At 40.0% G+C, this 11,734-nt stretch overlaps 2 protein-coding genes and 1 pseudogene across 2 annotated transcripts; 1 reads left to right on the top strand and 2 right to left on the bottom strand.

Annotated features, from left to right (window-relative positions):
* Window positions 1-7: 7 nt before the first annotated feature.
* LOC131680960 (thiamin pyrophosphokinase 1-like) lies at window positions 8-10,590 on the top strand (annotated as a pseudogene).
* LOC131680950 (uncharacterized) lies at window positions 737-2,037 on the bottom strand. Its single transcript, XM_058961668.1, has 2 exons — window positions 1,715-2,037; window positions 737-1,656 (listed from the first exon to the last, which is right to left on the bottom strand). The coding sequence occupies exons 1-2, from the start codon at window positions 1,919-1,921 to the stop codon at window positions 757-759; spliced, it is 1,107 nt and encodes a 368-aa protein (XP_058817651.1). The 5' UTR covers window positions 1,922-2,037; the 3' UTR covers window positions 737-756.
* LOC131680970 (uncharacterized) lies at window positions 10,523-11,481 on the bottom strand. The gene is made up of 2 exons (XM_058961681.1): window positions 11,202-11,481; window positions 10,523-11,088 (listed from the first exon to the last, which is right to left on the bottom strand). The coding sequence occupies exons 1-2, from the start codon at window positions 11,294-11,296 to the stop codon at window positions 10,770-10,772; spliced, it is 414 nt and encodes a 137-aa protein (XP_058817664.1). The 5' UTR covers window positions 11,297-11,481; the 3' UTR covers window positions 10,523-10,769.
* Window positions 11,482-11,734: the final 253 nt, after the last annotated feature.

Raw genomic sequence — 11,734 nt, forward strand, 5'->3', positions numbered from 1 at the left:
TGGTAGTGATTTACAAAAAAAGATGTTTGTATGTATTTAAATATGTTCATGCAAATAACTTGGTTCATGGATTTAGGTATGTATTAGCTCAATTGACTTTCCGATGACCCATTTCGTGTACAGCGCCAGACATGTTCCGAAGTTATCGTTCCATCAACCAGCCCCGGCTTAATGTAATGTTTGTATCAATTGGATTTTAACATTAGAGTAAAATTTTCGACTCCTTCCCGGAAGGAAGAAATCGGCGCGTATTTAGTGTATTTTAAATTCCGGCGAATGCGTATGACATTATGACACATTTGGAAACTTATTTCTCAGCTTCGTTGAATCGAATATTGTGTAGTGTCTCATTCCCTCTTCTAAAACTCGCTTACCGCTGCTCATCTCTTTCGGCATTACGCTCTCGGTCAACGAACATTTTTTGCTGTAATGCTGCAAAATGTTAGACTACAATCTATCGATGCCACAAGAGCTCTAATTGTTGTCAGCACACCAGCTTTAACCGAACGATTTGACATTCAAACTTCTACAAGGACATTGCACTGTAACATTCTCCTGAAAGGATCTCTTCGGCGGTCAATGATTTGTTAATAAAGAAATAAAAGAAAGTTTCGAGAATTTAACCTATTGGGTTTCCGAACATGAAACGTTGGTTCTACAAATAACAAAATATACTAGGCCCCAGTGGTTACGGGATTGTCATCAGAACCTAAACAATACTGACCAGGACGATACGTTATAGATACCCTGCAAATATCATTTATTTTCACTCGAACCCGCTTCTACTGGAAGAATTGAACCATGAGCCGATAAGTTCACTGCGTGACTTTCTTTCAGATGGGCCCCCAACTTGTCGGAGCACTGTGATTGAAAACTGCACATCGAACACCTAAATGTTTTATGATCCTCCATGATGTGCTCGTTTCTAACGAAAACGTTGGGGAAATGTTTCAGGCAATGTTGGCAAAGGTGGGCACTTCTGATGTGAACCGACAAGTGATGGGGCCTGGAAAAAGTTTTGGGACAGTGCGTGCAATAGAATATACCATGTGATTCGACCCGATCAACATCTTTCTCGCTGAAGATTCGACTTGACGGAGAAATTGTTGTTTTTTCAACGTGTAGTACGTTTTTCTTCTCGGAGTCTTTCATCTCACTTGTAAAAATAAAGTTAGGAACAACCAACGTCTTCTCTAGTTGTCTATCCTCGTTATCTTTACGCTGCACCTTTGTCGGCGTGGAAGAACATATTGGCTCTTCCGATTCTTTACGTTTCCCCTCGAAAGAAATGCTACTAGCAGTAACATGTCTTAAAATACTGCTCACCTGATTTGTAAGCTGGAATCGAGGCTTAGCGTAGTGTACCTTTCCAGGCTTTACCAAATCTGCCAGTGAATCGGGTTCTGACGTGAGATCTGCGGAAGCATCGCTTGATTCGTCATCGTCCTCCAGGGACGGATCTACGTTTGCAAGTTGTAGGGTAAGTCCAGTTTTACCCTCCTCTTCTTCCGTAACAAAACTGCGGATTGCACAATTTCTTCGCACAAGAGACTCTGCGTCGTGAACTTTGATTCGAAAATTGTAGCATCGCAAAAGTTCACTACAGCAGCGCTCGCACAGCATGATCGGTTCGTTGTCAATTTCTGACGGGGAAATCTGGAAAACATGAAATAAAAATACTCATGGCTTCATGGTGAAAGCTTCGTGGAGTCACCTTGAACTCGCTGAAACAATTGAGCGCATCGACTATGGTGATCGCATCGTTAACAGCCAAGCGAAATCCTTCTGGATGTCCTTGATTATCGTTCGATGGCGACAGATTTGTCGTTATAGATAGTTGGTCTTCAAAGATTTTGTAACTGCCCTTACCGAGGCAGATCCGGCACATCCACTGTTCCAGCGTAAGAGTTTGAATTTCCATGACAAATCGGATCTCTCTTGCTTCAATATTCACTAAAACAAACCAAAAATCTTGAATAAAGCAGAGACTATCGACATGAATGGAAACATTTTTGTTTTGATTCTGGTGAAATTTGATTGAATACGCGTTATTGAACAATCCATGTTCGTGTCTGCTCATAGACGGCGCAATGGTTAGATATTTCTGTCATGATTTTTTAATTCAACGTAACCAACAACACTGATAAAATCAAGTACCCATTAATGCGTAGAAAACTACTCATTTTCAATAAAAGTGGAATAACCCATTAAATGGGTAAAGCGTTTGTACCCATAAATGAGCACAGACCTTGTACGTCAACCTGGGTATGTTTCACCCATTATTTTTCGCAGAACTGTTACAACAAAATGCGTAAAAAATACCCGTTCATGAAATTCGCGCCAGAATGTAAAATATTGTCAATATAATTTTTTCTGAATTAAAAAAAAACATAAAATAACGTTCATTTCACATTATTGTTTCCTTATAAAAGTATAGGAATCTAGATAGAAATCCTATTCTAATAATACTTAACAAAATAAAACCGCCAACTGGATATATTTTTGATGGCTGGATCTTTTGGCTGCTCTAAAAATGCCGAACTGGCGCATATTTTCAACATCCTCAGTAGTCTTAAAAGAAGTTGTTTTCGGAGCATTGCCGAAATGTTCCGCTTCCGCCACGGACTCCGATGCAGGGCGATAATTTGCAGATTCCACTACGATCCTTAGTTTGTAGGTTAACTCGCTTGAAATAATGCTTAAGGATTTTTCACCCATTATCAAGGTCAATATACCCATTGACATTACCTCATCGAGTAGTTGTGAAATGGATAAAAAGTACTCATTGTTAGAAACAAAAAATACCCCTTTTTGGCAGCTCGAATAACTTCCGAAAATGGGCAATTTGAATACATAAAATGGGTAAAGTTTTTTTTACCGTGCAGATTTGGTGTCGCCCTGTCAAAAAAAAAATGCGAACGAACATGTTCAGGCGATTTAAAAAGTTTGACGTTTGACTCAACTCGCCTGTGCTAATTGCCCATAGGAACAAATGCAATTTGCGAATGCGATTTAAAGGCAATTTCAATACTTGGACAAATTTTCTGGCGGCTGAAATGGACTTGGTTGTTTTTTGCGTTTTTCAAACATGGCGGTTCATGTTTGGCTTAAGTTTAAAATTGTTTTTTTTTAACAATTGGCGTGTTCCTGCTTGTATTTTATTTGTTTAGTGCACTTAATTTAGCCAACGAATGTGGAAAATTGTGGAATCGTGTGTAAGTATAGTGGAACAAGATCACTGAGTCTAAATGAAAGTCAGATAGTTTTAAGTTTTGGTGTGCAATACGAATTTCACCATCGATTCTTCCTATAGTCTGGTGGTGATTACCTAGTGTACCGATAAATTTATGTGAGTAGATAGTGAATCCGAAAATAATTATTATTTTTAATTTTCATATGAGGCAATTAAGGGCGATTAAATGGCGCGTTCCCTGGGCGATTTAGGAGCGATTTAAGGGCGGGTAGAGCGGCAAAAAATAACAGCGGCAAATCGCCCAAATGTTGCATATAAAATAGCTCCCTAATTGCCAGCAAATTGCTGGCAAATTGTAGGGCAATTAGAGCATCCGAGTTGGCAAATAGCCCCCCGCTAGCCAGCAACTTGCCCTTTTTGACTGGGCGGAGCCGGTCGGACCTACAAACACTTTATACACAGACTAGTGAAGTGTCAAAACTTGCAGCCAAACGGACTGTCAAAAAGTGCAGCCAGACGAGCATGAGGGTTTTGACGAGTTTTGAGAGGGAAAGTACAAGAGGATGCTCGTGCAAAACTTATGGGAGCTTCCGCGATGCCAGTTTACATTCATGGTTGCTAGTTTTACTGTTTTTCTCTCCGCATGTCTGTTATATAATGTGTCTGTAGTCGGACCTAACAAAAGGTATTTGGTTTGTTCCAGTACACGGAAGTTGCTCCGGAGCAAACAGGAACAAAAAATACTTACTCCTTATTACACCTGTTTGCTACCACAAGAAGAAAATGGAGAAGAAGAATACAGGAACGATTTTCTCCTTGTTTGCTCTGGAGTATACTTCCAGCTTTTCCTGGTACTACTGGATACGAAAAAACGTAACGTCAAATGCAGCCAGTCCATTTAAAATGTGTGAGGCATAAAAAGGGGCTATACGAGACGAAAGTGAAATAAACAAAAAATGAAAAAGAAAACGTCTATCCGCAGGTCCCATCCCAGGTTATCTTTTGATCTAGCTACAGTTAAACGGTTTGTTCGAAGCCAGTTTGAAACCTTTGGGGTTTTCGATTGATTGACTCCGGTGAAGTGGAGTGCACTTAACATATTTGTATTTGGTTATATCGTGGTTTATGCGCCATCGATCTAAAAATCTGATTGAATTCTAACTTGAAATATATTTCAGGTTCACGCACTTTGCTTAAGGTATTGCGAGAACCTCGACTCTCATCGATGAATTAATGGTTAAATTCATCGATAATAACGAAAATAACTATCGAACTGACAAATTTCAACAAATAAAAAAGGTAAAAAATCACCGGATGTACTTTGTTTGACAATTCTCGGTAGTTTGTTTACATGGAAGTTACGTGAGTTCGAATGTCACAGATAAGCACCAAGCATGAACTTCATTCATCATGAGTTCATTTATATCGTCATCTTGTAGAACTCAATTACTGCTGTGCCATGAAAATGCTTTTTTACTGCTGTTATACATTCAGAATACTGCTTACTGGCTAAAAGATTTGAAATAGTTTTTGAATGCTGATTAACAACAACTAAATCTACAAGAGTTCATTTTCATTATTAAAAGTAGTAACACTGTTCGTAAACGTTATATAGCAATTGATGTGGATTTTTGCAGGGGTCAAATTTGCGACAAGAAGAAATTTCTCGGATAAATTTCGCTATATTGATTCTTTTGATTTCAACCATAATATTTTGCATTTTGTAACAGTCACTCATAATCAGAGTTAAAAATATTTAAATTCATTGAAAGAAAATTGATCATATTAAGCCGCATTCTTTTTCAATATTCAGTGGCGCAACTGAAATCGTCAAACGACCAAACTGCCCATTCATTCAATGCAGATTTTCATTCCTCTCCGAATCTTGCACCAAGCGAACGTGCAACAACGAATCAAACGTATCAAAGTAGGCCATGGCACAATGAAAACGATGATTATTATTATTCTATATGCTTTTCCAATACTTGAAAACATTTACCTAGATAATTAGTGAAATGAATATTGTTGTACGATATTCAACTGAATGAATAACATGGATTTTCGAATGAATATTTCTTCTATTCACCACGAGCCGCATCAGATTCATTTTCAGCCGTCAAAAGAGAGCTTCGATTATTTTTAACTCTGCTCATAATATTCATTACAGAAATTCATGTGGCGTATATAAATTATTATAATAATTTGTTACATAGAAACTCGTTTTATGGTAGATTCCACATATATAAATATAAAGTACATCTATAAATTTGGATGTGTTGAAGCGAAGATACCAGACATTCAGGCTAGAACAACATTACTTAAAAATCAGGGTTCAGACGTCCGATTTTTTCAGAATTTTGGTTGCGGGCTAGGGGCAGATCACTTGTGATGCATTTTCAAAATTCAGCGAAATTAAATGCATTTCTTTCCATCAAAATAGAAATAGATTTTGCGTTGCGTGCAATGTATTTTGCGTTGCGTGCAATGTATTTTGCGTTGCGTGTAAGACATAAAAACCCTACAAAGAAACAGCCCTACATTCAACAAAACATCGAACAAAGTGGATCAGCGTAGGACGATTGTTAAATAATCTTTTCTGCGAGGGAGTGCAAAGATGATGAAAAAATAGAAATTAAATGCATTTTTTCTAATTTGATGCAAATTTGTTATACAATCCTAGAGTGATGTGCGCCTAGGTTGCGGGTGTTTACACATACACACATTTAGAATCGAGCCAAAACATCTGTTATCCGTGGTTGAAGGAAAAAATAGAAGCCGACGTTGAAACTCAAAAAGTTTACTTATGACGTTTTTGGTTGACCCAGAAACTGAGACATGTTCTAAACCCAACCGCTATCAGTTCATACATTTTGACAGCAGTTGGGGTTAGAACAACGACACGACCTGAAACTTCATGAAAAATTCCGAAGAAAAAGTGTCCACGAAATTTGCTGCCAGTTACCAGTACATTGAGCGACCCCTCGGTAGTGGTGAAATATGAATTTTTCACGCAACACTGCCTCAATTTTCTTAATGTTTATTTGCATACCCTAGCAACAAAAATCCGTAACCGCTAGGAAAGAAAACATTCTGTTTCGCTTGCCGCAAGAATCGAATGCGAACCCGGAAAAGTTTTGTTGGATCCAGCAATTAAGAGATTGATGATACCTTTTCTTATTACGGTACGCTAAGAAACGTTTGGGTTGCTTGGAATCCACCCGGGTTTTCATTTGTGGAATTTGAAGATGCCCGGGACGCAGATGATTCGGTACGTGGTGCTGGAAAAACAATCTGCGGTCGTTGTGCTCCCGTCGAACTGTCTACCGGCAAGGGCGTGACAAATGAGGTCGGGGTAATTTCCATCCGGACGACAGATGCTGCGAGTGGAAGGCGAAGTCATTATACCCGGAAGTCATTTTACCCGGGATTCCACATTCACGTTCTCGTGAGCTGTAAACTCATAGGAATATCTACAGCCGAGCCGTGACCTCGACCATCGTGCCCGATCCAAAACACCGAGGAAGACAACCCTCGATCGTTCGACTACTCGTGATTATACTAAATCACCACGGCTGTCCAAGACCCACTCCTGGAGCCGCTCACGAACACCCCGTTCAGCGACCAGGTTACGCTTCAGATCGAATCGTTGCAATGGCGGCGTCTAACATCACGATTAATCGATTCGTTTTCAGGGCCGTTCTGCCACTAGCACTCTGTCCAAGGAACTACGGGAATGCTAGACCACCGGAAGCGATTACAGAAACTAAGGGTGCAGATAAGCTCAGAAACGGAATTCCGTTTTCTTGCATCTCTTTTCCGGCTGCCCTATTTTTCTATTTTGATCTCTCTCTAAAACGGAATGAAATTTATTCCGTTTCGTGATCAGGGTTGTGTTAAATTCGAAGAAAATCTTCCGTTCCACAAATATTTGACATTTTGTTCCACAGCTTCCACATAGAGCTGTCAACATTGTTTTGACTGTTGTTACTTTGAATATAAATATTTGATATTATATTAATGCAATTAGATAAACTTACAAAAGATTACAAACAAAAAGTTAATGTTGTTGATCCAAATCTTAGCAAAAAATTGTTTATTCAGTTGGTATGGGGACAGACATGCAATTTGAAGACAACATATATGCGCTAGTATATGCGTAATTAAAATGACGACGAAAATAAGTTGTTTTGAAAACGAGTGCGGAGTATTCCAGTTGTGACCTACTTCTTGTGGTGGTCAAGTTTCATTGAATGATAGACTGCTTTTAAGAGTATCAAAATTTATTCATTGGCTACCATTGTGAATAACTGTACCTGTAACGGACAAGTTCATCTGAAACCTTTTAATTAGATATTAAAACTCTAATCATTGGCTAAGTTTGTCGCAGTTTTCCCAATTGTAGATAGTAAAATTAAAGTCTTTCCTAGCAAACAATCGTACATTCTGTTGGTTAATTTGATCTGCATAGTATCAGTGAGTAGTTGAGGGATATAACAATATAAACATTCGCGATATTCTAATCTGCATCTGTGTTTCTCATGCTGAAATATCGATATATCGTTTTGCATCACCTGCTAGTAAATATATCGTTTTGCCTCATCTGCTTTAGTAAAATCATTATTTTGCCTCACCTACTAAAGAAGAAAATTGATGTTGTTTATTTCTGTTTAGGGTTTGTGACCAACGTGCAATAATTGCTCAGGCCCGGAATTTGTGTTTGAGTGACTGCAAATGTTTTAATACCCGCACACCGGAAACCCACTGCTACGGTTACGTGCCGGTTGTAAGGAAAGACGAGCATCATCGCCAACGTAAATTTTTGCTTCTGGGTAAGTAAGGGTTAGCCTTCAGCTATTGATTACTTTAATTCCGTTGTGTATTATTTCAGCCACTGAACCTTCCCATCAACAACAAACTTCCAGATGATTCCGCCAACGAAACAAAGTGCCAACGAATATGCTTCGAAATGAGATAGTCAAGTCACGCGATGACTACAAAGTTCGGAAAATTTTTTCCCGAGCGGAGAACATGAACATGATGCAAAATGAGCCTATTGGCAGCGACGGCCATCGAATCGATTGGCAGAAGCAGATTTTCCCCGCACTTTGCACGATAGTCATCAATTCGAACAATTTCAAGGTACGGATCAATTCTGCAGCTGCCCTTTCGGTAATCAAATTTGAAGCTCTCTGTGGACCGCACTAGAGCAGTCGGATAATCTTATTGACTACAATGAGTACAAACACAGAGATAATCTGCAAGAGCAGCTTTGTCTGTCACTTTCGCACTTTCTTCGACTGACAACGCGGGACGACCTGGTGGCAATGAGCAACGAATTACTTCCTTTGTTCGATACGGTGCGCCAGAATTGGGACCGGGTCATCAACCGGATATTGCAGGAAAAGGCGGTCAAACTGTTTGAAGCACACGTCAAACTGAAAGAATTATAACCGACGGTCAGAAATGCGGAAACACGTGGTGCCGTTGAGATGATTTTGAACTGTTTCGCCATTGATGGACATGTTTTGTAGAATTATTATTATATCATAATTTATTATATATGTTTATAGAATGTTCTACCAATTAGCATTACACAATCAATATTTGTGTAAACTTTGTATATTTTACTAAAAAGAATCCCTTTGAATAACATCTAGGAAATCTCTTTAAAGAAATACCCGTAAAGTACAAACCGCCGGCGTCGGCCAGTGAACTAGCAGTGTCGGCAATGTTGGGCATTATCGTTTAAACGTTACCTCTCGTGATGCTCAAGGTCGAATCGGACCGACACAGAAATTTGGCTATTTAGCTTCAGTTGACACTCATGACTATGATCGACCGGGCGGTGGTGATAGAGGTGGCCAATGGCACAGCAAATGAGCATCATAGTGGCCACGAGCACTGGATACAGGCCGTTCCTGTATCCGCCACCCGTGGACGCGCTCGATGGCTCTCAGCTGAGCTTGTGTGTACGTATGCGAGTGTTAAATAATGTTACTTTTCTCAGAGATGGCTGGGCCGATTTAAACAAAGTTATACTCAAATGAAATGTGCAACGTATCCATATACTGCTATTAAATTTTATTTGGATCTGGTTCTGGAGTTATGAATATGAAAGTGCGATCGCACATGAAATTCCCTAAACCTTTGTGCTTTTCGCATATAAAGAAATGCTATGCACTCACTCCAAAAATCAACTTTCCAACTGAGACTCGGGGGCCGAATGTCATATTCCATTCGATTCAGTTCGTCGAGATCGCACAATGTCTGTGTGTGCATGTGTGCATATCTATGTGTTAAATAATGGCACCGATTCGCACAAATAAACTTAGTAAATTAATTTTGAGGCAGCATGAATGGTCTCGTCAGGATTCTAATTAGAAATTATTTTTCGTTGCAGTTGAGAGTCGCAACCACATGGTCTCCGGCTTACCTAATCGATGCGAGCAGCTGTGATGATGGACTAGCCGTGATTTTGCTCAATCGGCCTATTCTACTGCACAAGGAATACTTTCACTCTGTTTGGAATAATGGTTTGTGGATTAATTTAAACATCGTTTCTGCTGCAATTATTTGAGCTTGTCAAATTCCAGCAAAAATCCGCATTACCGTCGACGGGGGTACGAATCGATGGACTTTATTAAGGAAAATATTGGCACAGAAGCACAATTAAAGCCACCCGATCTGGCAACGGGGGATTTCGATTCTTGCACCGATGAATCCATGTCGTACGTAATGCGGTTGAATTGCAAGGTAAGAACATTAAAAAAAACATTTCATTCGTTACTGATGTCTATTTAACAGATAATCAAAACACCCGACCAGAATGCTACAGATTTTACAAAATCTCTCAAAGCGCTCCAGAGCGCGGGTTACGATAGCGAAATAAGTCGGATTCTGGTGTTGTGTGAAAGTTCTGGCCGGTTGGACCAAATCATGGCCAACAAAGTATTAACTTTGTTTCTGGCCCGTGACATTCTACCGAATGCATTTGTATTCTTGCGACCCAGTAACTCTCTCAATTGGCTGCTACCGGCGGGAACCCACTTAATACAAATTCCCCCTCGGTTGGTACACGAACGTATCTGGTGTTCACTTTTTCCTATTGGACAGCGAGCCGTATGTAGAACTAGTGGATTGCACTGGAACCTCGACAACCGGGTGATGGAGTTTGGCAGTTTGGTAATTACTTCGAACACTTACTCTAGCCAGGAAGTTCAAATTCAATCAGGGAGCGCCGTACTTTGGTCAATGGAAACGACCCCGAAGGATATGTGATAAGAGTATTGCCTAAGCAACTGAAAATACGTGTTCATGTCAACGGGCTTTTAGGTGCCTAATACAATTCCCTCATTTCTGTATGTTGCTTTATTAGATGTACGAATATATTGATATAGAATGACAATGTTTTATTTTCTTAAAATAAAAGTATCAAATTCTAGTTTTTTAGAAATGGTGTTCAGAGAAATCGATTAGAAAATAGGATAGCTTTCGGAAGTTCCGAATGCTTGCAAGTATAAATGCAGATACTGCTGTAGGTGTGCATCTCTCCAAGAACCTGGGGTATAGACAAACCTCACGAATGTGGTACCTGTTGAGCAGCCAGCACATGAATCGCTCCAATCCCAACCCGTATCCCCCGTGCGGTTGTGAGCCATACACTCGTTACCGACGTTTTTAAAGCCATCGCGAACCCAGAGCTTCTGAATTTTCTTGAGTTGAGATTTGGCTGCCAGTTGGTAGAGTGATTCCGATTTTGCATTCTTGGCGTCCACGTAAATTGCTGAGAAAGGTTCCTTACCGGCGTCCTTCGTGGCTTGCAGGATTGTTTTGAAGGGTTTTTCCGCTGTTCCATCACCGGACATCGCCACGCTTTTCCGAGGTGTGGAGTTCGTCTGGAGGTGGTGAGAAAAATTGGATCAATATTCAATTATTATGATCTATCACCGTTGGTTGAATTTCAGCGGCCGTTCACTTTCCGGCAAGTGTAATGGCTAAGAGCACTTACTGGCAACGTTGGGTGGTCTTTTGTTGAGTGCCGAACAGGCGATTGATTTCCGTTTCATCCTTGTTACTACGAGTAGGTTGTGCTTCTTTTGCCATCTCAGTATAGATATCAGTTTCGGCTGCCAACGTCGGATGGTAATCTAACGAGAAGAGATTATATTGTGCGAGAAGAGATTATTAAACGAAAATTTTAAAGAAAGAAACCACCCAACTGGCTATTAAGAATTGAAACTTTTCATAGTTAGCGTCATACTGTTGAATTTCGCTGTCCAAGCATTCCTGACGATCTTCCGGGTGTTGTATGTGCATCTCCGCCCCCCGTAACGAACGGTCGTGACCGCTTCGATCTGAATAGCTTTATCCAGGTCAGCTGGAAGCGTCTAACCGCAATAAAAGAGCAAAATGAATAAAAGAGCTCCTGATTGAAACAGTCAACCATATAGTGTAGATGATTTGTTTTTCCTCGAACTATTAGAGCTTCCGATCAATGTATTGAAAAAGGTAGAAACTTGATTTAAACAAATAGCAGGCACT

This window comes from Topomyia yanbarensis, chromosome 1 (genome assembly GCF_030247195.1).
Source record: "Topomyia yanbarensis strain Yona2022 chromosome 1, ASM3024719v1, whole genome shotgun sequence".
Classification (NCBI taxonomy): Eukaryota; Metazoa; Arthropoda; class Insecta; order Diptera; family Culicidae; genus Topomyia; species Topomyia yanbarensis.

Coding starts and splice junctions, on each gene's coding strand:
- LOC131680970 (XM_058961681.1), bottom strand. CDS start 11,296: ATGGCAAAAGAAGCACAACCTACTCGTAGTAACAAGGATGAAACGGAA. Junction 11,089..11,201: donor AAGACCACCCAACGTTGCCA/GTAAGTGCTCTT, acceptor CACCACCTCCAG/ACGAACTCCACACCTCGGAA.
- LOC131680950 (XM_058961668.1), bottom strand. CDS start 1,921: ATGGAAATTCAAACTCTTACGCTGGAACAGTGGATGTGCCGGATCTGC. Junction 1,657..1,714: donor ATTGTTTCAGCGAGTTCAAG/GTGACTCCACGA, acceptor CATGTTTTCCAG/ATTTCCCCGTCAGAAATTGA.